Source organism: Balaenoptera musculus, chromosome 11 (assembly GCF_009873245.2).
Source record: "Balaenoptera musculus isolate JJ_BM4_2016_0621 chromosome 11, mBalMus1.pri.v3, whole genome shotgun sequence".
In the NCBI taxonomy this organism is placed as follows: domain Eukaryota; kingdom Metazoa; phylum Chordata; class Mammalia; order Artiodactyla; family Balaenopteridae; genus Balaenoptera; species Balaenoptera musculus.
The window spans coordinates 30,705,693-30,730,914 of record NC_045795.1 but is presented as its reverse complement, the minus strand read 5'-3'; the positions used below and the strand labels follow the sequence as shown (position 1 = coordinate 30,730,914).

Here is a 25,222-nt window from a genome sequence, read left to right as displayed (position 1 = left end):
ACAAAGCTCTTTTACATGCATTCTATTGAAATTTTCAATAGCCCTGAGATACAGACAATATAATCATCTTTTATATATAGGGAAACCGAGGGTAAGATAGCCTCACAAACTGGAGCTTATAGCAGGACCAGAAGTAGAACATGACTTCTGAACCCCAGTTTCCTTATTTACAAAGTAAGTAAGTACTTACCTTAGAGGACTATTGTGAGGAATAAATGGAAAATGAGTGAAGCTGCCTAGTGCAGTATGTAAAAACATAGTAGGCAGTCAATGACTTCTGCTTGAATATAAACCAGAATTATTAAGAGAAAAAACATATACCTGTATATAGGTGTTTGCTATCCTTTGTTCTCTTTCCTCTGATTCCTGAAAATTCAGTTCTTTAGATTTTATTTTGTCTTATATTACAGTCATGTAAACTACTTTAAATTCTGTTTGGAACACACCAGCATATAAATAAAATTATTATTTTGAGGAGAAAGATGAGAATACTGGCAACTATCATATTACAGCTAGGCTCTTGGTTTGCTAAAAGGTTCTGATAACAGTCCTTCTAGACAATAGAAGGGTTTTTGACAATCAGTGTGTATTCCTGAAGTTTCCATAGGATTTAAAACTCTGACTTCCCCGAAAGGCAGGAAAAAGTGTCAATGTGACGATTTTTTGTGCTGGCTTGTTTACCTCTGTCGATGAAAAGAAAAACCGACTGGACATATTCTGTAAAGTACTGATGCGAACTCCACTGCCCTCCAGCTGCCTTCGTAAAGGATCTTGGCTCAAGGTCCCTGCTCCTGCCAACGGCACCTTCAGCTCTTTCCTCACAGCACCACAGCTATATGGTGCCTACTTCTCCGTCTTCCTAATGAAATCACTAAATCCTCAACATTCTTACTCTTCACCATCTCTCTGAATCTTCCTTCCCATCCGCTTTCAGAGCCATCATACTAATCACAGTTTGCCTTGATACTGAGCCTGCATCCTGGTTAGTTCCATTCTACATATAGCTGCATATAGCTGCATGCGTCTCACCCTAGGCAGAAACCTCCACTTCAACAAATCCTACAGCCTCTCCAATCTAATCACACAACCTTAAAATGCTGTGAGTCTCAAAATGCTTCTTCAACTAAATCATACAGATTTCCTAAACCAGATTATAGCTTCTTGATAGTGAAGACATTTCTTTTCTCTTTATAGTCCTCATACCATATAAGAGTTAATGAACTAAAACTTATAAAATTTAATGGTAGACTGGTCAAGGTTGCAGTTTGTAGATCTCTGAATCCCACTGCAGAAGGAAGAGAAGTTTTAGTCATCCAAGTTTAGTCAATCTTCAGTCAGTCAGAAGGACAGGTTTCACAGATATAAAGTAACTGGGTATCACAGACAGGATGTTAACCAGGATATCCAGAAGGTCAGATGGATGCCTTCTGATAAAACCAGAGCCACAAACATACAAAAATGGGTAAATGTAATTAAATGCCAGGGGAAAACAATGGAGAGAATGAAAGATGGAACATTAGGAACTAAGCACTGCGTGCTCACTTGGGTTAGAGTCTACCATAACATGCTGTGGTTATTCAGTTAGTTTTTCCACATGTAACTTTTAGATGAAAATTTTATTAAAAACATGCAAAATGTCACAAAATATTTTCAAACTAGCTACTCTTGGAAGATAGTTATGACAAAATTATACATGTAAATACCAGCATAAATATTTTAATGCCAGAGTTCAAAGAGTAAGAAAGATAGATCTTTAACTATTAAAAAACCTAGTATTATGGTAATATTTATCTTATACAATATTCATCTTGATTGATTTGCTTTTTTTCCTTTAAACCAGTGTCACAGAAAAACTTTGTATTTCAAGTGAAAAAAACTATTCTATGAAAGAAAGCCTGTATAAAATTAGAAGAAAAATAATATGACACTTATTTATATCCAGTTACCAGAACAAAGCACCTGGTCAATATCGAGTGCACATTATGTAGCAATGAAAAGGTCTAAATATATATTTAAGGATAAGTGAGAATTAGTTGTCAGCATACTTTTACATAAGTGCCCTTGTCCATGTTAAAAATAAAAATAAATCTTTTGTAGTAAACCATTTAGTTGTGCAAACTATGAGGACTCAAATATCAGTTCAACGGTTATGATTCCAATGTGAAAGCTAGAAAACAAGGGTAGCTTCCTTACATAAGTGTAATTATCACCAAGCTGGCATTTCAATACGAGATGAAATGATTTTATATTCCTTATCTTTGCGTATCAAAAACAGAAGATCTTCAGCAGAGATTACCTTGCTCCCCGAAGCTGAGAAACTTCAGCAGCTTGCTGTAACTAACAACAAGGAAATTTTTCTCAATAATCTAAATTAAATATACTACAGTCATGATGTCTCAAGAGAGATAAACATTCTAAGAGTTAAAAACCTTTGGGAATAATCCAGCAATCACAGTACTGCTTTTAAAAGCAAAATGTCTTATGTTTAAGGTATACAAAATGCAATTAATTAACTTATACGCCCACCTGTAACTGATACAATAAAGAGAAATCCTTGACTTCTTTCATGCAAAGAAAAATCATATGCAGCTTCCAGAAATGCATTAATGCACCTGAAAATAATTTTATGAAATTTTATCCTCATATCCATGTGAGCAATGGTTTCGCTCAGTATCACTAGTTGAATAAGTATATTATTAATCTGAGCTCCCATGCTGGTATGATTTGAAATAGGCCCATTCAGAACTTTAAAAGATCAACAAAAACAGTAGCTGTTTCTAATATCCAAAGGAAAAAAAAATAGTTTTAGTTTTGGCAAGTCTTCAGTGGGCAAAGGATTCAGTCCATAAATCATAATACTGGACTGCATTAATTTCTTTCCACACTAATCATATACACACAAAAAGTTAACTGTATCTGGAATGCACAACAAAAACATACTGCATGAAAAGTTAGATTCCCCCTGAAATGTTCATCTGGGCGCTTATATCTACAAAGTTGAGAGTTTTCTGGGATTCAGAAGTCCTAGAAACACAATCTTACTTGAAAATGACCTGGAAAATAAAAGAATGTGAAAAATGATAGTTCTATTTTTTGGCACAGGCAAAATCAGTTTCTTATTTTGATTAGTTAGAAGGAACATAAAATACATCCAGCTGAAAAAAATAAAGATGCTGGAGAAAACACTGCAAAAATGTGCCTGTAACTTCTTCCAAATTTGATCAAACCATGGTGATTGCACCAAACCAACTCTATCCAATATTATAAAAATATTTACATATAAAAGCTGTTCCTGAATGCATCTTTCTTTGAAAGGAATAAATCTAACACATATTCCTAAGAACTAATCTTTAAAAAATGACACACTGTTATCTTAACAAGTATAAGAAATCAAATAGTGCATTTGTACTAAAGAAATTCTGAATGGTCAAGAGATTTTGCTAAGTAAGCTTCAAACCTTGTCTAAATACACAGACTACAAAATAGACTATAAACTCCCTATGTGTCAGCCTTACCACTGAATTTCCTGGATACTGGTGGTTGGTATATAAACATAATTCTACCTAAATATAGAAATTTAAATTTAACTGTGAACCATTTAAAAAGAAATCTTGGGGGAAAGGTTTTTAAAAAGATGATATATCTACCCAGAAAGAAACTAAGTTTTCAGTGGGAAAAATGTGAACGTATTTTTCTAAAAACGGAAAGAATGTCAGGGAAATATGTGTACAGGTGTTTTTTCAAACAAAACATTTCTATGACAGAATAAATACACATAATCAATGTGGAGAAGAATATGGGCTCAGTATCCATTTGTCTGGACACAGAGAACCAGGAGGCCGCACTGTCAAGTAACTTTTTATTTTCTTAAATGCAGGATGGTGATGAGTTGAAAACTCTAAAATACTATACAGATATAAGTAATTTTACTCATGTTAAGAAAGGACCAGGATAAGTATACCTCCCTCAATTGTCTTCCCAATAAATCAACTGTTTATCCACAATACATGTAAATAATCTGTATTTATAACACTCTCCAAAATGTCAGTGTATAAACACATTCAGTAGGAAAAAAAAAGAAGAAAATGGAAAATAAACCATAGAAGAGTTAGCCATTTTAAAACACCTTTTCGAAACCAGTACACAACTATTGTAGAGATCTGGAATTTATGTCACAGGTTATGTGTCATAATTAGCAGGAAAAAACTTTATCTTTCATTTCATCTACCTTATTTACTAATTTCCCTCACCCAACCTAGTAGCCTCACTAGCACTGGCACTGCTGGCACTCTCCAGTATGCCTTGGACTCCCATGCAGTGAGTCCTCAGGGCTGAAAGTTATCATTGTGTAACTGCACCGCAAGCCCATCTGGCCCCGACGTGTCCCACACTCCAAAATCACCTCCTCCATACTCTCACCTCCTCTTCTCTACAAGTGAGGAGGGCAAGCTCCTTAACCTAATTCAGTGATCACACTAAAGTGTGTATTGCCCACTTGCTAACTTCTAGAACTTTTGTCTACAATTACCAAAAAGACTAAAGAAACTTCTCTTTAACAACGTAAGCTTAAAAAGCAAGTTAGCAGCTTGGCAGTCCAGTTCCACAGGAGGCTGAGCTCAGGACCGGTGGGTGCACTCAGCGTGAAAACAATACTAGAACCAGGAAACCAAAATCAAGAAATATTTCTAATACCTTCAGTGTTCAAAAAAAAAAAAAAGTTGATTCTATCAATATATTGTAAGAAACCCCTCAATTTTTTTAATCCCTGAAAATAAATGGAAGTTGTACTTCATTATTCACTGCAGCAAGTCAAGTATTTCTGGCAGTAACTAAAATGACATGAAATGATAGTATATTTTATGATTTTTTTATTACAATGAAAGTAGTATACATTTAATTGCATTTATAAAATACGCAAGAATTGACAGAGCAGAGGAATCCTTTAAGACCAATTACTGGTTGAATGGGTATACAAATTTTTTTAACTATATGGATAAAGGTATGGTGATAGTAACTTTATAGATTTATTTGTAACTTAGTAAAATATTTTGCTAAAAGCATTATTCTACAACAGGAACTCTTTCACAGCATTTATTTATTTCTGATAAATATTATTTCTATTTTTCAAAGTAAATTAAAAATAATATTATACTTGTAACAACTGTTTCAAAGAAAATAATTTCCCCTAGCATATTAATACTCATCATGTTTGCATTTTAAATACTTTATGATACTGTATTTGCAGGTTGAGCATAAAAGGTACACTTTAAACTTTACATCTTTGAGACCACAAATAAATCTCTTCTCAATTTCTCATTTCTATCAATGACACTAACAATCGAACAATTTTTTTTTCTCTATTTTATTTTCACCAACTTCTGTTGATTTTGTTGTTTTAATTGGCTCAGGGTCTTGAATTTGCTCTCTACTTCCACAGTATTCATCTGAATGTAGGCCTCTGGGGCTTTTTGCTTACTGCTTTCTAAATTTCAATGTCTCCAATGTCTCCTATATTAAGTGTTAACATGATCTTCTTCAAATATAATGTCCACAATTCTTGTTCCAGGATCTATGATAATTCAGTGTTACTGACTTCAGTGCGGTCTTTAAAGACTGACTGACTGACAGATTTTTTTCCGTATACCTTCATTCTCTTCATTATAGTTCTTGTTTTTCTGTCGTTATTCTACATTTAAGCTCTAATAATTTCAGTTCTATCTTAAGCCTTTGTGTACTTGTGACAGTTCATTTTATATGTCAACTTGACTGGGTTACAGGGTGCCCAGACATTTGGTCAAATGTTAATTCTGAGTGTGACTGTGAAGGTATTTCTGGATGAGATTACGATTTGAATCCCTAGGCTGAGTAAAGCAGATTGCCGCTCCCCACCACCAGCCCCTGCTAATGTTAGTGGGCCTCAACCAATCAGTTGAAGAGGTGAATGGAACAAAAAGTCTGAATAAGAGGGAAGTCCTTCTGCCTGACTGCCTTGAACTGGGACATAGACCTTTCCAGCCTTTTGACTTGGACTAAACCGTCTCTTGGTTCTCAGGTTTTTGGATTTGGGCTCGAACTACATTCTGTCTCTCCTGAGTCTCTGGCATGCCAACTACAGAACTTGGGATTCTCAGCCTCCAAAGCCATGCGAGCCAATTCCTTATAATAAATCTATCTATCTGTGTACACACACACACACACACACACACACACACACACACACACACACACGTATCCTATTGGTTCTGTTTTTCTGGAGAATCCTAATATAGTACTATACTCGAATTATGAGAAATTCTTGATTCTTTATGGGATGCAGCACTTTCTCCTTTAAAACACAGACTTCAAAATAATTTTCCAAAAAAATAAAAGATCTATGATTATCATCATACAATAGTGTTTATTACCTAACCTAGGCATGGAACTTACAATGCTCAGTTTACAGTATCTTAATTGTACTTGTGAACAAGTTTCTTCTTTATCTTCCTCAACCAGTTAGTTACCTAATGCTCTCACCTCCCAACTTCCTTCTGAATAATATCTCTAGGTCCAGGACCACCATTCCCCCAACAGGCAGTTTTATAAATGTTGGGTAAATGTTGGCAATCCATTTCCCCTTGACTGTTTCAGTTTTCCCCATCTATAATATAAATAAATTGAGCTAGATGACGTCAATAACCCCGCAATTGGCTGGGGCCCATTGTAAATTCAGCAGAAAGATTTCTCTGAAGTTTAAAAGGTTTCAAAAGTACAGGCAAAATCAATTCAATGATTTCACATCATTAGCATCCTGAAGGTGTTTCATTTTAACTACACTTCTATTGCACCTCTTTCTTTTGGATTCTGGCTAAATCTCTGGATCCTTCCTTTCTGAGAATAAACAGTAAACGAATACATAGTACATATAGGAATTGTTAAAAGCTATGTGATGAAGAGGTAAAATCTTAGGGTAGGTTATCACTTGGCCTAGGGTTTATTTGTCTTTCTATCCATTTGTCTATCACACACTAGTTATTGGGCCAGATACGAGATTAGGCTAGGAAAGAACAGCTCTGCTTGCAACCATATTTGTCAGCCACGGATAACCTCGAAGATCCTCTCTGAATCCTCCACGTTGTGACTGAAAGAACTAAGAGATAGGAAATCTGGACTCCAGTTCTGGCCACTAAGTAACTACACAACTTCAGATACTTCAGATAACTTCCCTAGATTTGTAGGCTTATGTATTCTTTTTCATTTGAAATGGATAAGCCATGATTTTAATGACTAGAAGGAGAGTTAATAAAAAACCTTAGTAGTAATAATTTATTAAGTACCTAATTTGTTCTTAGGCAGTACAGGAACTGTGCTATGTGCATTATAAATACTTAATTCTAATTTTAAAATTATTATCTAAGTTAAAATGTATATAACATTAAAAGTCAAATAATACTCTAAGTTTTATAATGACAGAAATACCTAGCCATACTTCTTTCCAATCTGTAATTCTACTTCCGAAGGAAAACACTTTCAACTTTTGTAGCTTGTTCTTCTGTTATTTACCTCCACATTTCAAATATGCTTACAAGGCTGTTTTATTTTTCAGCTTTAAATACTATCGATTGACTTTTTACTATGGAAGATGAAGATTTAGTGTTCACAGATGTCTCATATTTACATCTCTCCCTCCCCTCTTGATATTATTTTAAAATGTAATTTTTTGTTTAAATTAATATCTAGTGTTTATATTATTATGACTGCATAGACACTGTTACAGCTTGGCCACCATGATCAAATTTCTTTTTATAAATTAAAAAAAATTTTTTTTGTAGTTCCGAATTTCCTTTTCTTTTTTTGCTTAATTTATTGTGAATCTAACACTATTTCATCTACATTATTTAAAAGATTTGAAACATGTAAGGATTTCTTTCAATTTCATTGTTTTTTGTTTTTCCTCAGAGACTCCTCCGGAGTCTGCCAGACTCTCTTCAACAATTACATTTTGGATTTTTGTTTTCTTGATCCCATTTTGTTCTTAATTTACTTCCTTTATTTTGGTAGAGCACATTCCCTGGAGGTTTCTCTTTTTTGTTTTCGAGCATAGCTATAATAGCTGCTTTGTAAAATCCCTGTCTGCTATTTCAATACCTGGGTCATCTTAGAGTCAGTCACTATTTTGTCTTTTCTCTTGGCTATGAGTCATGCTTCCCTGCTACTTCATATTTTAAGGATAATCTGTGATTTTATCTGAGATATTATAAATGATACATTGTAAGGACTCTGGATTCTGCTATGCTCCTCTGAAGAATACTGATCAATTTTTTTAAACAGGCAGATAAGTAAAATGAATTCAAACCGCAGTATCTATCTCCTTCCTCCAGTGGTGGGCTGCAGCTGAAAAATACCTCTGATAGGTTCCTGAGAAAGGGTGCATGGAAAATAAAGTTTTAAAGATCCTGTATGTCTGCAAATTCATTTAGGCCACCCTTATATTCAATTTATAATCTACCTAGATATAGGATTTGAGATTAAAAATCATTTTCCTTCAGAAATTTAAACACATTGCTCCATTGTCTTCTAGCTTAAAATGTTGCTGTTGAGAAGTCAGGTGTCTTTTTTTTTTTATTCCTAAGCCTTTAGGTGACTTCCCCTGCACCGCCCCCCTCCCCCACCAATGAGAAACTTTTACTACTGTTCTCTTTATACCTGAAATTTTAAAATTTCACAGTGCTATGCCTTGGTGAGGCTCTTTCTTCATATATTTTCCTGGTACTCACACGGATACTGTAACCTATATATTCTTGTCCTGCAAGTCTGGGAAATTTTCTGGGATTACTCTGAAAATTTCCTTCCTTCTGTTTCCTGGATTTTTTTCAGAATATCTATTAATCAAATGCCAGTTGTCTTTGTGCCTGGGATCTCTAATACCGGAGTTCTTTCTAGTCAACCTCTCCAGAGGTAAACCTACATTGTTTTGTCAGAATGGCAAAGAGGCAGTTGACTGCCTATGTGGTTGTGATAGGGCACTGGAATAAAACTGCTCCTTTACTTTCTACCAGTGCTCCTGTTTCTTCAGAGGTATCTTGAATGCTGGTTTTTTTCTAGGTTCCAAGGTTTCATTTTTCTCAAATCTGTTAAACCTTTAAGCATTTCTATCCACTTTTAAACGTCCATGATTATTTGATATGTCTCATCTGCTATTTAATCTCCCATTTTCTTGATCTTCATAGATTTATGCTTTTAAAAATTATTTTGCTGTCATTTAGTAGGGTTTTGAGAAGGTTTGGAGATACGCAATGTATCACCTATGTTTAAACAGAAGCTGTTGCTCCTTTTTGTGTGCTGACATTTACTGAATGTACTATCCTATGCTTCCTGCCTTCTATATATCATCTCATTTAACCCTCACAACAAACCTGTGAGAGATGTCCAGGTACACAAAACTGGTACTAATTAATAAATGCTTAACATCAAGCCATTCATCTTTCTCTCCAAGATTAATTTCTTATTCGGAATACAGGAAGGTATGTAAGGCTTAATGAAGTTTTACATTGCATAGAAACTCTACCCACAAAAACATTTATTTGCCTTTCAAAACATTTTCATTGCTGGCAAATAAATGGTTGCCAAAAAAGAAGGTTTGGATCAAAACATTCAAGTCAGTTGCTTCATGCAGACACAGCTTAAGGATTGAGAACTCAGCAAATGTTTGAAAGGAAAGGGATTTGTAACTAAATACAGTCAACATTCAGAATACTATAAATGTAAGATATTTGACTTAGTCTTTTCCTATCATATGATCTCCTTATTCTTTTTGGTGACTAGTCTTCCACTGTCTTAGACATTTGAAACATAAACAAGTATATAAATTGATAAAAGATGTGCCTAACTTTTTAGAATTCCATTTTAACTCTTCTTTTTAGAATAGTAAGTCAAACACAGTTAGTCAAGTTTTTAAAAATATGATAAGGCTATAATTATCAGTATCTCATGACTCAAATAATTCATATTTATTTATATATGCATTTTAAAGAATGACCAAGACACAATCAATATAAGCCTGCAATGCTTAAAAAATGTCCAATGAGAACAGCAACCCTGACAAGAAACTAATTCTTTGGTTATTCTTATTTAAATGTGAAAGTGGGAGAACAACAACCATTTGAAAGTTTTCTTTTAAACTATTTTGCATATAAGTTATTCATAAGCAATTTTCAAGTCTAAACACATCAGGTTTTGAAAGCAAAAGGATATTTTGAAAATTTTTTAAGGTTGAAATTAAAATAATAAACTAGACTATAATTTAAATATTATACTATACCTTAAATACTATACTATACTATAGTTTAAATACTATGCTATTAACTACAGTTAATACTATTTAAAATTTATTTACTATTTAACTATTAAAACTAAACTACTACTTAACTACTTAAACTAAAATACAATTAAAATTGTACACAGATGGTAGCAGATCTTCAATTTGTTCAATGTTATATACAGCTATCTTTCCGTTAGTCAATAACTGAAAAACGATAGCGTTTACATGTACAAATATGTACATTTCATTTGTATTTCTTAAAATTTTAGAAGCATAATTTCTGGTAGCCTACAAAATGTATACTTTCCTTATCTACAATTAATAATGTCTCTTTTTTTTCTCTGCTTATTTCTTGGCATCTTTGTGCCTCCCTCCATGTTCCCGTCTGTTCACACTTTTAAAAAGGCATCTACCAAAAGAACTGTAGCCATTACTTATTTCTCCAAAGGACAAAAAAATAACAAAGATTCAGTTAATTACTTTTCTTCAGAATGCTACCTAATTTTTCACATGATAACCTGGTTTCATTTCACCCTAGAGTGTTTAGGAATAAACACAGGTCTTGTCCTAAATCTTCATGTTTAGATCAGGGTATTAAAAGCACTGAATTACACCAGACCACACACAGACCAATGTAATGACTGGTAAAATTACCAAATGGAAAGAATAATGTTAAAGAATAATCATGAGGAATGAGGAAAACTGATTTCTTATCTCTGTTACTATCACCCTTATTTTGACAAAAGCAATTATATAATTTTGTCTTTTTGTTGAGAAAATACATGGATAAAGTGCCAACTTTAGAATTTTAGCACTGCACCCATGCTGGGTCTCAGAACCTCATACATGCACAAGGAGGGCAAGGGTCTGCTATGAAACTCAAAGTTTGGTTTTCTCTGTCAGTACTGTGTATCCTGAAGAGAGTTCCAGAGAATTTAGATTATTGCCTCCATTTTAAGATCTAACTAACTCAACAGATTATCTCCATGTAAGGCACTATAGAAATTGATTTCACAAGTAGTTTAATAAAGAAGCTTTAAAAAATCATTACTTTAAAAAAGTTTCCAAAACCATCTTAACTTCTTTCCTCTCATAAAATTTTTAAAAATGCCTACGGTTTGATGTTTAAGGGAGATTATATCATGCGGCATATAGTAAGCCCTGAATAAAGGCTATCTACATTTATTTAGAAATGAGAAATTAAATTTCAGGGTCATCATAAAAAAGTTTATAACTTCTAGGCTACTATTGGACTCTTACTTAGCACTTATGATTTTACCATAAACAAATTTAGAATGTAAATAATTTGTGTGGATAAGTTATATGTATGTGTATATATACACACACACACACACACACACACACATATATTATTTGTATGTATATACACACTCATATACACATGTGTATATATCACTAGAACCACTTTCTTACAAGTTTTAAGAAAGTAACTCTACCTAAATTTAATGGGGAAAACTATATGGACTTCTTTTGATAGAGAACTAATAGCTTCTCTAATAAATTCTCTTGTGGAATCAACTCACCATGAAGTACAATGCATGTGTTCGTGTGCATACATTTTTGAAGCTATACTTTTGAACAGAACAGCTGATCTTTCTGATCCTCAAGTTCTTCAAGTGGGAACTGAACAGATGTGAATGATGAAAAGCCTTTTGGCTTTCCCTTTCTGATTCTAGTATTTAAACCTAGGAGTACTTTACTTTTGGCTCCATAATTAAGCACTTGCATCAATGAGAGAAGAAATAAAAAAGAAGAATGCAAGGAGAAATAGTACAACTTGGTGAGAGGCAGATGGGAGTCAGTTTTCAAAGGAAAATCCTCTTAGTTATACCAGTGGAAATGGCAACCAATCCAACTATCTGTATGAGTGTGGCACAGGTGATATAGTTAACTATTCCAGTATCCTAGCCAATAGTTCCAGATACATTTGAAAGCCAAAGACAGTTGCAAAATGGGATTAAAGCAATGCAGTTACTAATGCATAGAAGAGACTGATCTCTATCCATTTCCACTGTGCCCTATGCTTTTATCATATGATGAGCAGAGGTAATTTGTATATACTTCCCCCTTAGTCTGTCAGAGAAAGTAGCCCTTATTCAAATTTTGTATCTAAACACTGCTTACATAGGCAAACCAATCAATGTTGTATATAGTAGTTTATCAAATTAGCTGTAGTATATGTAAAACTAAATGAGAATCAGGTTTCCGAGGCTCAGACGTCAGTCCCATATTCCACTCAAGAATTAAAAAGGTTATTTATTAAAATGGGCTCAAGAAGGTGACATAGTACAGATCTTGTTACACTCATAGGTCACTGTGAAGATGAGATGAAATGATGTGGGGCAGGCACTTGGAGAGCTACCAAGCACTCTGCCAGCATAAGATACTGCATGGGGATGAATAAGGTGGAATAGCAGTCGACGTAAGAAAAGAAACAAAATTTACCAATAATTTGGTAGGCAGAGAAAACTTTAGATTTGCTATTAAAACCCAAACCAGGATATTCTTAAAAGATTCATTCACATCAGACATAAAAGGGTACAACTTTCCAACAATATTCATACAGTCACATCCTAAGAAAGCAGACAGCATAGAGAAGATAGAACCCTATGTCCTTCAAAAATGCAAGGTAGATACGACCCAGCAATCCCACTACTGGGCATATACCCTGAGAAAACCATAATTCAAAAAGAGTCATGTACCACAATGTTCACTGCAGCTCAATTTACAGTAGCCAGGACATGGAAGCAACCTAAGTGTCCATCGACAGATGAATGGATAAAGAAGATGTGGCACATATATACAATGGAATATTACTCAGCCATAAAAAGAAACGAAATTGAGTTATTCGTAGCGAGGTGGATGGACCTAGAGTCTGTCATACACAGTGAAGTTAGTCAGAAAGGGAAAAACAAATACCGTATGCTAACACATATATATGGAATCTAAAAAAAAAAAAAAAAAAAGGTTATGAAGAACCTAGGGGCAGGACAGGAATAAAGACGCAGACGTAGAGAATGGACTTGAGGACACGGGGAGGGGGAAGGGTAAGCTGGGATGAAGTGAGAGAGTGGCATGGACATATATACACTACCAAACGTAAAATAGATAGCTAGTGGGAAGCAGCAGCAGGTGCTTTGTGACCACCTAGAGGGGTGGGATAGGGTGGGAGGGAGGGAGACACAAGAGGAAGGAGATATGGGGATATGTGTATATGTATAGCTGATTCACTTTGTTATAAAGCAGAAACTAACACACCACCGTAAAGCAATTACACTCCAATAAAGATGTTAAAAAAAAAAATGCAAGGTAGGTGCCACAGCCTCTGAGATCTCCTCTAACTCAAGCACAGACCTAATCATCCCCTTTCCATTGTGCTTCCTGGGGACCTTGTATGACTTCAGTCAGCTTACTATCATCACCCTATTTTGTAAAGATCTTTTTACGAGATAAAGGCTTCCCTTCCAGAATGCAAACTCTCCATTAAAACGTGTTAGAAAAAAGTGAAATGGTAGTTAAGCAATTTGGCAAAAGCCACGTAAAACAAGAAGCGGCATGACTGGCGCGTGGAAACTGGCGCAGAGACTAGAGGGAGAAGGCTGAGGGCTGCTGGTCCTCGTGTGAGCTCTGTGTGAACGCGGCCAGTAAGTAAACATAACTGAGACTGTGTTAGCCGAAACAAACAAACAAATCCAGGAATAATAACAGTTATCTTTTAACATCCTGTAACAGGAATGTTAAAAAGAACAAGTGAGGAAGAAAAAATGAACACAGAAAAGATAATGCCTAAAACATAATTATCTGCCCCCCAAATATTAGTCTTTTATTTCCTTCTGTGGATTTGCAGGGCAGTGATATTACAAAAAGAGAAGCCACGGAAGGGCAGCCTTTCAAACTGTAGTCTTGTAGATGAGGCGAAAATGAAGTAAGTAAGCATGGAGGTTAAAAATCTATCACTTTTAATTGAACACTGGCCCTTGGTTTGTTCAATACATATTTATTGAGCACCTAGTATAGGCCAACCACTGGGCTTGGAACTGGTCAGAAGCAAAGCAAGCAAGCAAACAACAAGAAAAAAAAATTAAAACATGTTTCCTAATCTCATAGATTTTATAGACTGTGCTTATTTTTTAGTAAAGATGCATAATAAATAATAGCATACATTACAAAATTTTTATTTAAAATAAGTTAAACAAGTTAATGCTGAAATTCAAAGAACTGGGAAATAAGTACCATAACTTGTATACTGTGTTGAAGAGTACAATCAGCTAACACCTTTGCAAATGTTCCACAAGGAAGCCACACACTACATTAAGGTTATTAATCTGAAAAGAGACCCAAAACATTGCTTCACATTATCTAAAATGCCTTAAAAACATATCCTGACTCCACTGGAGTTAGTTCAGTTAAGATATCAGCCATGATTAATTTCCAGCCTAAAGGCAAATCAAATTGTGCCTCCTAGTCTCTAATCAGGATTTAGAGAAAACCTCAATTTTTAGAATTTATCTGGCCGAGTCTCAGCTAATGTATGTGTGTCTGGGGTATCTTTGGGGATGACCCACATGGGATCCTTGATAGTTATTTGATGTTTATCAGTCAGGGGCTTGGAAGGAAAAAGCATAGTTAAACCCGGTAGCTGGAGGAAGAGCTGAAACAGAAACTATTTACAAAGATGAGGGGAGGGTTAGGGATAGTGTGGTATCCTCCTGGATCTAACAACAACAGGAAACCACTGTTAAATTAGGCTTAGAGGGTTAAGGGAAAGGCAGTTGTCCTATGAACCTAGAAGCTGGAAAAGTCACCTGACAGGGACACAAGCAACCTTGGCCTTACATTCATACCACTCTCAGGTCTCCTGCTGGCGTCTCCCACTGGCCACACTGAACCAGAAGTGAGAGGGCAAGCAGATTAAAAGAGGTGAGCCTCCCAGGTTACAGAAAAGGAGGAAGGGTGAATAGTGGATCTGGAGGGACAAATATGAGATATCCACTATCACGTGAGTCTTCAGATTTATCAAGGATAACCTTACTAGGGCCACTTTTCCCCCAAACACCTAAAGCAGAATGTTTTTCATCCCATGCCAAAAATATTTCTGTTCAGACAATTTAAATATAGAAATGGGTGGGAGGTGTTCTCCTCCAAATAAACTATGTGATCCAGCGATAGAAACTGTAACTACAGATTTCAATACTTAATTTTAGAAAGGATAGCACCAATACTAAGAGTAACAAGAACATAAACTAGCATTTATTGAATACACTACAAGATGTCTGACATTTTTTACATATTTTAAAAATTGTTAGTTTTTCTAATCTTCACAAAAATCTTACAGGTTAAGCGATATTAGTTTTTTATAGATTTGTTATAGATAAGGAATCAGCAGCTCAGAGCATTTAAATGACTAAGATGGGATTAGACCAAGTCTGTCAGACAATATCTCTCTGTTTCCACTGTGTTCCACAGCTAGTTGACAGCTAACTTTTCCATTTTCCTCATGTAAACTATACTTAATAGTATCCTTATATAAAATAATATTTAAATACATAAATTCAGTAAACTCGACCAGTCAACATGTAGCACTTTCCAGGACTTAGAATTAGCAGTTCAGTATAGATTTAATGGAGTTTTTAAAGTCTCTGGTACGTTTCTGTAAATATTTTTGAGTAAGCGTGTTTTGTTTTTTGGAGTAGGAAAAGAATTTTTCATATGGCCCATACAGATCTACTCTTAGACACATAGCAATTATTTTAGAAGTCTTAACATGCTATTTAGACAATTATAACAAAACAGAAACAGACTCACAAATACAGAGGTCAAACTAGTGGTTACCAGAGGGGAGAGTGTTAGGGGGAGGGACAAAATAGGTGAAGGGGATTAAGTGATACAAACTACTAGATATAAAATTCAAAGTTACAAGAATGTAATGTACAGCACAGGGAATATAGTCAATATTTTATAATAACTTTGTATGGTATATAATTTATAAAAATATCAAATTACTATGTTGTATACCTAAAACTAATAATATTGTAAGTCAACTATACTTCAATAAAATAAAAAACTTTAAACTCAAAGTTACCAGTTGATGTTTCAGATCTGATACTGATTGTGTGACCTTCTGCTAAGTCATTAATGTGTTTTACCTGCAATTTCCCATTTTTAATATGGATGTGATGACATTTGTGTTTCAGGATTGTGTAAGGACCATATTAAATTATATATGCAAAGTGGCTGGTACCATTTCTCATATCAAATTCTCAAGAAATATTCATTCCTACTGTACCTTAGTCATTTTCTTCCCAAAAGGATGTATGTAGGAGTTAATGTGAAAACTACTAGCACATAACCTGACTAGAAGCTCTTCTCTCTGCCCCCTTATAGGTAAGGGTGGAGGTTGGAAGGGGAATTTTCACCAACTAATTGGATTCAGGTGTCATATACTTATAGATTCTGGTGTTTCCCCTGCCCTTATCAATATTTATGACATGTATTTGTTTAAATAATTTTTTTACATATGTATTGCCACAGTCATAGCTATGAATTAGAAACGAAAAACCACCCCAAACGATTTACTTCTGTGATAATGCCAGTTGGTAAATAAATAAGTAATTACTACAGATTAAAAAATAATCGTTAAGTAGAAAACTCACTTTGCATTTTTACTTCTCCAACACACTTAACCTAGTATATAGTATAAGTAATTAACTAAGACAAGAAATGAAAAATTAGAGGATTAATCCAGGTCTACCATCCTGAAACAGAAGTCTAGAAGACAAAAGGAGGTGAAGAAATAATTCAAGAGAACTTCCCAGAACTGAAGAACATAAGATTCCAAACTGAATCTACTAATTGCTCAACACGATGGATTTTAGTAAAAGGGCACACCAAGTCACATTCACTTATTCATTCACAAATTTCTACTGAGAACCAGGCATGATTCTAAGCAATACAACACTGAACAAAATAGACAAAGTCCACACTGTCATGGAGCTTATATTTTAGTGGTCAGGAGACGAATAATAAACAAATTAAGATGTCATAATAATCCCTTTGCCAAAATAAAAAGAGTGAGTAGGATAAGGTGTACTGGAGAGGTGCCTGTGGGTTGTTATTTTATCAGGGTGATCAGAGAAGGACTCATTATTAGTGTAACATTTGAGCAGAAATAAGGGGGTGAGCCACACGGATATCTGGGAGAACTTTCCATGCAGGGGGAACCGGAAGCACAGAGGCTCTGAGACAAGACCATGCATGATCATGCTGGAGGAAGAGAAAGGAGGCTAGTCTGGCTGTGGAGAGGAGAACAGTCAGGGTTAAAATCAGAGAAGCGGCCAAGGGGGGAGTGGTGCATGTCATGTAAAACATTCTAGATGTATCATTATGAAATTTCAGAATTCTGAGGACAAACAGTAGATATTAAAAACTTACAGAAGAAAGGAAAAAACGAGGTTACATGTAAAGGTTAAATAATTAGAATGTCATTACAACAACAACTTTTAACACCAGAAAGTAATGGAGAAATGCCTTCAAAATCCTGAGGTAAAATAATTTCTAACCTATAAGTTTTCACACATAGGCAAACCGTCAAAAATCTGTGAAGGTAGAATAAAGTAATTTAAGACACGCAAACTATATAAAACATTCACCTTCCGTGGACTCTTTCTTAGGAAGCTAAGGGACAATGTGTTCCAACAAAAACACAGGAATAAACCAAGAAACAAGAAGAATTTTCTTTGATTTACTGCCTTGTAGGAAGTAATGTAAGACATAAGTGATCCCACAGAGAATGAAGGAAGTCCCATGATGTGAAGGTAGATCTACCCAGGATGGCAGATGTTAACGAGCCGAAAGAGCAACCTCTCCAGACTGGAGGGGGCTGGGAGAGGTGTTCCTTAAAAAGATGGAATTATGGGACATACCTTTTTATTTATACTGAAAGGAGATACACACTTGAGGAGATCTGGGTATGAATTACTGGTAGATAAATATAAAACTAAAAAGAAGTTAAGACGATTGTTTCAAGGAAACTAAAACAAAATTACAAGTAAGAAATGCAAATATGGTATACTACACAACTCAGCTAAGAAAGTCAGGTGATCTGAGAGTCAAAACAATGTAAACAATGACTAAAAAACTTACTGAACTTATAACTGTAATCTGTAATTACAATTTCTATCGCTGGATCACAGTTTATTTGGAGGAGAACACCTCCCACTTGGAGTCGAAGTGGCTGCAGTGAAAGGGGGTGATGGATGGAGGGAGAAAAGGAAAGGCAAAGGAATAGAAAGGAAGGAAGAGGTTATGTGTGAAAGTAGAACAGAATGAGAAATAGATGAGGATTTAAGACAGAAGGAAAGGGACAGTTTATTTCAGTGAGAAAACAGAATTTTTCATCAATGGTTTGAAAAACAGCTAACTATCTGAAGAGAAAAAAGATTTCATCTTTTTCAATATATAAAAATAAATTTCAGATGAACTAAAAACTTAAAATGGCAGGAAATGGAAGCAAAGGTTCTCAACTGTGAATGAAATTGAGAAAGGTAGTAACTATTCCTCAGCAGTTTGATTAGTTAGATGTGTTAATATTGAATACTTTTGGAACAAAAGAGTAGCAGTACTCTTCATGTCTTAACACATACGACATGCACTGATAGAAAAGCACAAAAGACATATCGGCAGAGTTTCTTTGTGCATTTCACTACTGTCCCAGGGCACTGCTGTCTCTAGTGGTCATTTTAGGTTTGTGTTTGGATCTTGTACAAGTACCTTTTAATTTCAAATGTGAGAGCCCAAAGAACTGATTCTTTAATTTTACATTTTTGCTAATTTCATTCCAAAGTTAGGACAGGAGACAGCTAACCTGACTTCCATTTTATAAATATTATAAACTGTTTTTCTTCAGTAATAAATAGGGAAGGAAAATAAAACCATGAACTATTTTGCATATACATATATTTGTGTATATATATATACACACAATATACATATTTTTTCTAATTGTTTTTGAAGTTTGCTTATTAGCTTAATACTTTATAAAAAATTTGTCTTTGCTATCTATTGATTCATACAACTCAGATTTTTAATTTTACCTGTTTAATGAAAATTTAAAAGTCTTATTTCAGACTAAAATGATTAATCAAATGGAATCATGGTTCATGTATTAACTAACTTAAGTGACCATCAAAATAAGGGCATACAGTTTAGTCTGGATGGGAAAGGGAATAAGAATTGATTTCCTTATGTTTCCCACCTATTTCCAAAACAAGATTTGAAGTGTCTTTGATGCTGTGGAGACTAGGTGATGTTCATGGAAGATACGTAGTCTTAAAACAGTTTTCTTGGGAGTAGGTTTTAGTCTGAAAAAGGTGAAGATATTTATGCTGAGTCATGTTAAACAAGTAATTTGGGATGTACAAAATCTGGTAGAAAAAAATTAATGAAATGGTTTCACTAAACATGATATTCCACTTGAGAAAACTGAACTTTAGAGTAAATGTGATAACTAAATAGGTTTGTAAACTTTATTCAGTAATGACTTTTGTCTTGTGTAAAATGATTTAACATTTAATTTTTACCTTAACTATAGCAGCGTTTTATTACTTTACCTTCTAGGGCATTTTAATGTTTAGAGAAAGACGGTGTAAGTAAACCATTGGAGGATTCTGTCTATGCTAGTAATGAAGTTTTTGGTGCTTGTTTTGATTGTCAAACATCTAGGAAAAGCAGAAAGGAACCCCAAAACCAACCTTGTTGGTGCACCTTATAGTTAAATGAATTGATAATCTTTAGAGTGGTATTACTTATTGTGTTTCAGGGTTTATTACATTCTGACTGAATAGTTTTCTCTTTCCCCTCAGTGTTAATGAAAGGATAAGGATTTTACTTATATTGATTTTCACTTATATTGAGTGTGTCTATCATAAGTAAGGATTTCCAGTGACTCATGTTATGAATCAGGAGCTCAAATATTTGCAGGATTACTGAACTTCCAAGTCGACTAGAATGCCAGCTGCACTCTCCACTGAGAAAATGAACAAAGTCCTGTGTCTTAACAGTTATGCTCTTTTTGAAAGCTTTTGATGTAAGTAACACCAGTTGAGAAATGAGAAACCTTTTACCTTAAATACGGTTTGAATGATGGAAGGTTTCCTTTGTATTTTAAAACATTTTTACAGTTGATTGTTCAAATATTGGCTTTCTGTAAAAACATTACCATGTTAAATTTACTCTTAGTAGTGCAATACCAATAAATTTTGCTGCTTGGGCAGTTTTAATTACTACCTTAAAAAAAAAAAAGAAAAACTTAAAATGTAAAAGACAAAATGATAAAAATCATGAAAGATTATCTAGGGAACTATATATACAATCCAAGAGTACGGAAGACATTTGTAGGCGTGGCTAGAAGCTCACATAGAAAATGTAGATATTGTGGTGGCTGGTCTCCAAAGAAGTCCCTCATGGCCACATGCCCTCATGTACTTCTCTCCAGCACTGAATCTGGGCTGCCTGCAACTCGTACTAATGGACAGAGTGTAGAGGCAGCGATGCTCCAGGACTTACCTGCCTAGGTAAGCGGGTAGCTGCGGAAGCTTCTACTTTCAAACTTTTGGGAGTTTGGTGATACCATGTAAGACTCTTTTGACAGACCATATAAAGAGACCAGACCAGACCAGACCAGATGGAGAGGAGAGGCTGTGAGTCTACACAGTGAAGCAGAGAGGTCCAGCCTTCCTAAGGATCCTGGCCAGGACTCCAGATGGCTTAGCTCCAGGTGCCACCAGAGCACAACCATGTGAGAGACCACAAGCAAGACGAGTGGAACACCCAGTCAAGGCAAGTCATTGAACCATGAGAAACAATAAAATAAGTTCTGATTTTAATCCACCATGTTTGAGGTGGTTTGTTACACAGCAAGAAACAAAACAATAAAAATCTTACAAGATGGTCTAGGACACAATGTATACAATCTAAGTTTTAGAGAGACATCCTTACTGAAAGCTGGAAGTTCAAAAAGGAAAATATAAACACAATTGATTATATAAAAATTTAAAATATTTTCATGGAATATTTGAAAAAAATTTGCAGTGTAAATTAAAGAGATGTAATATACCTAATAAAAGTTTTTAGAAATTTATAAGAAAATAATCCAATAGATAAATGGACAAAGAATAGGAACAGGCAATTTAAAGAGGATCAAATCCAAATGTCAACCAACACAAAGACGCTCAGAGTTACCAGTAATCAGATTGCAAATTCAAGTAAAACGAGCTATTTCTTCCAGTCAGTATTCAGGCAAAAATGAAAAGGAGTTACAACTTCTATTGCTAACAGGAATATGAGGAAAAGAATCTGACTATATATTAAGATTAATCAAATAAACTAATGATGAAAAAAGAATGCTTATCAACAGAGGAAAGGTAAATAAATTATGGTGTCCCTATGTCATGGCACATCCTGCAGTCATTAAAAAACAATGAAATAGAGTTTCACTAGTTGACTGAAAGGAATTGCCATGAAGAATTTTTTAGCAAGAAAAACAAGATGCAGAAAAGTGTATATAATATAGTCCCATTTTTATATAAAAAAGTAACAATGGGGGAAAAACCTTATATATGTTGATGTTTCTGTATATTTATACATACATAACCTAAGTATATTATGTTATATTATACATAATAACACAAATAAGTGAATGTAGCATATTAAATAAAAAATACAATTTGAAGAGAAGGCATGATTTTTAGAAGGTTTAAGTACCTGCTTCTCTTGGTATAAAAACTAAGACTTACTTGATAAGGATTAAGTTGGCAACTAGTTAAATTACACCTCACTGTGTGTATATTATGGCACTGATTTTTAAATGTTATTAAAAATCTTAGCATTATTTTCAGTGTAGCATTTAACTTAGATTTAACCATTAGATATTTCCAGAAAAAAATTACGTTTCTGTTCTTAAAGTGTATTTTAATTAACATTCATTTTCCAGGAACACTGATTTGAAAGGGCTATTTTACTTCCCTTTAGTATAGAGAGAAAGGATCCCATTTAAACTTTAGAAGGGCACAGAAAAAAATAAACAAGTCTGCTGAACATAATTTCCCCTTTATTCCTTCTGAATAGTTATGAAATAAAATCTATTATTTAATTACATTGGATCAAGAAACAGGAAGAAAAAGATGCATTTTAGTCACAACACCCCTAAAAGAATAAATTACTATACCTCCTCTGGGAAGAAAAGTGTTTTACTATGTGGATAGGCATTGCCTAAACATTTCAAATCTACTTTCCTAAGGTGTGAAAGGCTTTCAACAAAAATCAACCATAAAATAGCAATGTCAAAACTGAAGGAAGAAATAAAAAACTGCTTGTTAGGAGTGATTTATGAGTATTTCTGTAGTATTAAAGAATTTAGGTTTTGCTCTGAAGTGTTTCCATCAGTTTACTTAAAAAACAAAAAACAAACAAACAAAAAAACTCTGACATAACACAGCTAAGAAAATTTTATTAGACAAGTAGGATTTATCTTTGCCATGCTTGGATAAAATTTACAAGATGTACCAAGCTCAGGACAATGGTTATGGAAATAAGAATAAAGGCTTTCAGCTTTTTTAACCTGCAAGAGGATTTTGGAGTTGGCCAGACTCTAGCAGGGCACTAAGCAGATGAGCAGTGATGGGCAGAGGAGACGCGGTCACAGCCTTCATATGATCTGCAGCAGAGACCAGCGAGCTCTTTGTGTAAAGGGCCGAAGAGTAAATATTTTCAGCTTTGCAGGCCATACTCTCTGTCACATCTACTCAACTCTGCCACTGTAGCACACATCTAGCCATGCACAATATACAAATGAATGAGCATGGCTGTGTTCCAGTAAAACTCTATTTACAAAAATAGGCAAAGGGCCAGATTTGGCCCACGGGCCATAGTTTGCTGGCCCCTGGTCTAAAGTATCATGGGGAAAATATAAAAATCTACTGTGTTAGAAAAACAATGCTATTCTGTAAAGTAAAACAAAATTTAAAAAAAGCACTCAAAACCCAACACAAACATAAGAGTTTAAATATGTAATCCATGTATGTACATGCAGATACAGAATAGTCGGAAAAACACATGATTAGTTATATTAGCTGTTCAGAAGTTTTGATATGATCTTATAAACTATTTTATTAAAATAGCATTCAGAACTTCTGAACTTTATTTGAAAAGTGTACACTTGCCAAGTCCTATCTTCTCTGAATGCTTTTACTCTTACACAGACTATAGCACCAAAAACAGAAACAAAAACCTTTTTCAAATAGAAATTTGTACTCTTGAGCAACACACTAAATATTGTATTTCTACTATATTCTCCTGATACTGATTATCAATAATTCTGCTGAATGATAGAGAATCACCACAACATTAAGATGTATAATTGATTAAATATATTGCCAGTGATAAGGAATCCAGAATACAAACCCACAATGAGCCAATAGCTTTGGGTTTGTTACATTTAAATTAATTATCCCCCCTCTCTCTCTTTTTTTTCTTTAAAGATTTTTAAATTTTTTTGATGTGGACCATTTTTTAAGTCTTTACTGAATTTGTTACAATATTGCCTCTGTTTTATGTTTTGGTTTTTTGGCCGCGAGGCATGTGGGATCTTAGCTCCCCGACCAGGGATCGAGCTCGCACCCCCTGCATTGGAAGGCGAAGACTTAACCACTGGACCTCCAGGGAAGTCCCAATCTCCTCTCTCTTGAGAGATTTTTTCCTCCTTTGTATGTGCGGTCAAAAAGTTGGATGTCAAGATCTTGATGTGTCATTTATTTCTTCCATTTCAAAAGTGAGTTAGTATTGATTTTAGCCAAGAAATTTCAACTGAGAACAGGTGGCAATTTTGTGTCATGTCTTATAGAAGCAAGACTAAAGCAAGCTTTGGCTTTCAATTTGTCTTCATTCATTCATTTATTCAACAAGTATTTATTGAGTGCCTACTATACACTACACACTGTGCTAGGAGCTAGGTTACCATATTGAAAAAAATAGCCATGGTCTCTGCCTTCAAGGAGTAGATATGTAAAGCTAAACTCAGATTTCTGGATATCTACTTCCTTAGTTTACAAAGACCAATATAATCAATAACAGATAAGGTTTTCATAGATTTGCAATATTTCATTAATTTACAAGTCTATAAGTTCAAAGTTTAACTCAGATGCATTTCTTTATAAACCTTCAAAATTAATAAATTGTAAATGGCAAACTTTCCAAATCAGAAAATTGCTTATGAAACGGAAATTTCAAGGAACACAAAATGAAAAGAGAGAATGTGCCCTTATTCTTATCCTGCATTGATTGATAAAATAGAAGTCTAAACATCTCCTCCTCACTACTAGTCACAAGTCCTGAAACCAGGTAAAACTGTCTTGTGCCAATAGGACATTACAAAGGTATCTGTATATTCTTAGGACTCAGTGACTTTGTCTTTCTGGGCCTCAGTTTCCTCATTTGAAACGTGAGATAATAATAATTACTTCTCCTTAGGTTATTATAAGACGATTATGGGCTTCTCCTATAAGGGTACAAAGATACTCCAGAGACCTATGCAATAAGGTAAAAAAAGCTAAAGATTAAGAAACATGCAGCACATCTTCCAGAAGTGTCAACTGTATTAGATAGTAAGTATAGAATACATTACATTATGGTACAGAATTAAATTTCATTATTAAAAGACGTTTAAAGAGTCAAACCTCCTTAAAAACCCATTTAGTCTAATTCCCCCTTATAGTGGTAAATGTATGCAAAATGCCTAGAACATGGTTTAAGACTGCTTACTATCTGCCTAGAACAGGGAGGACACACCAGGTAAGGTATTATTAGGGAAAACTACCTTAGTGCTTAAGAAACTACTAGTACTAAGTTATA

General features: G+C 34.5%; 1 protein-coding gene across 1 annotated transcript in view; it reads right to left on the bottom strand.

Annotated features, from left to right (window-relative positions):
* SUPT3H (SPT3 homolog, SAGA and STAGA complex component) overlaps window positions 1–25,222 on the bottom strand; it is a 423,773-nt gene that overhangs the window by 145,491 nt on the left and 253,060 nt on the right. Inside the window, 2 exon segments of the mRNA XM_036869866.1 lie at window positions 2,252–2,295; window positions 2,298–2,337. Of these exon segments, the coding sequence (XP_036725761.1) occupies window positions 2,252–2,295; window positions 2,298–2,337 (84 nt within the window).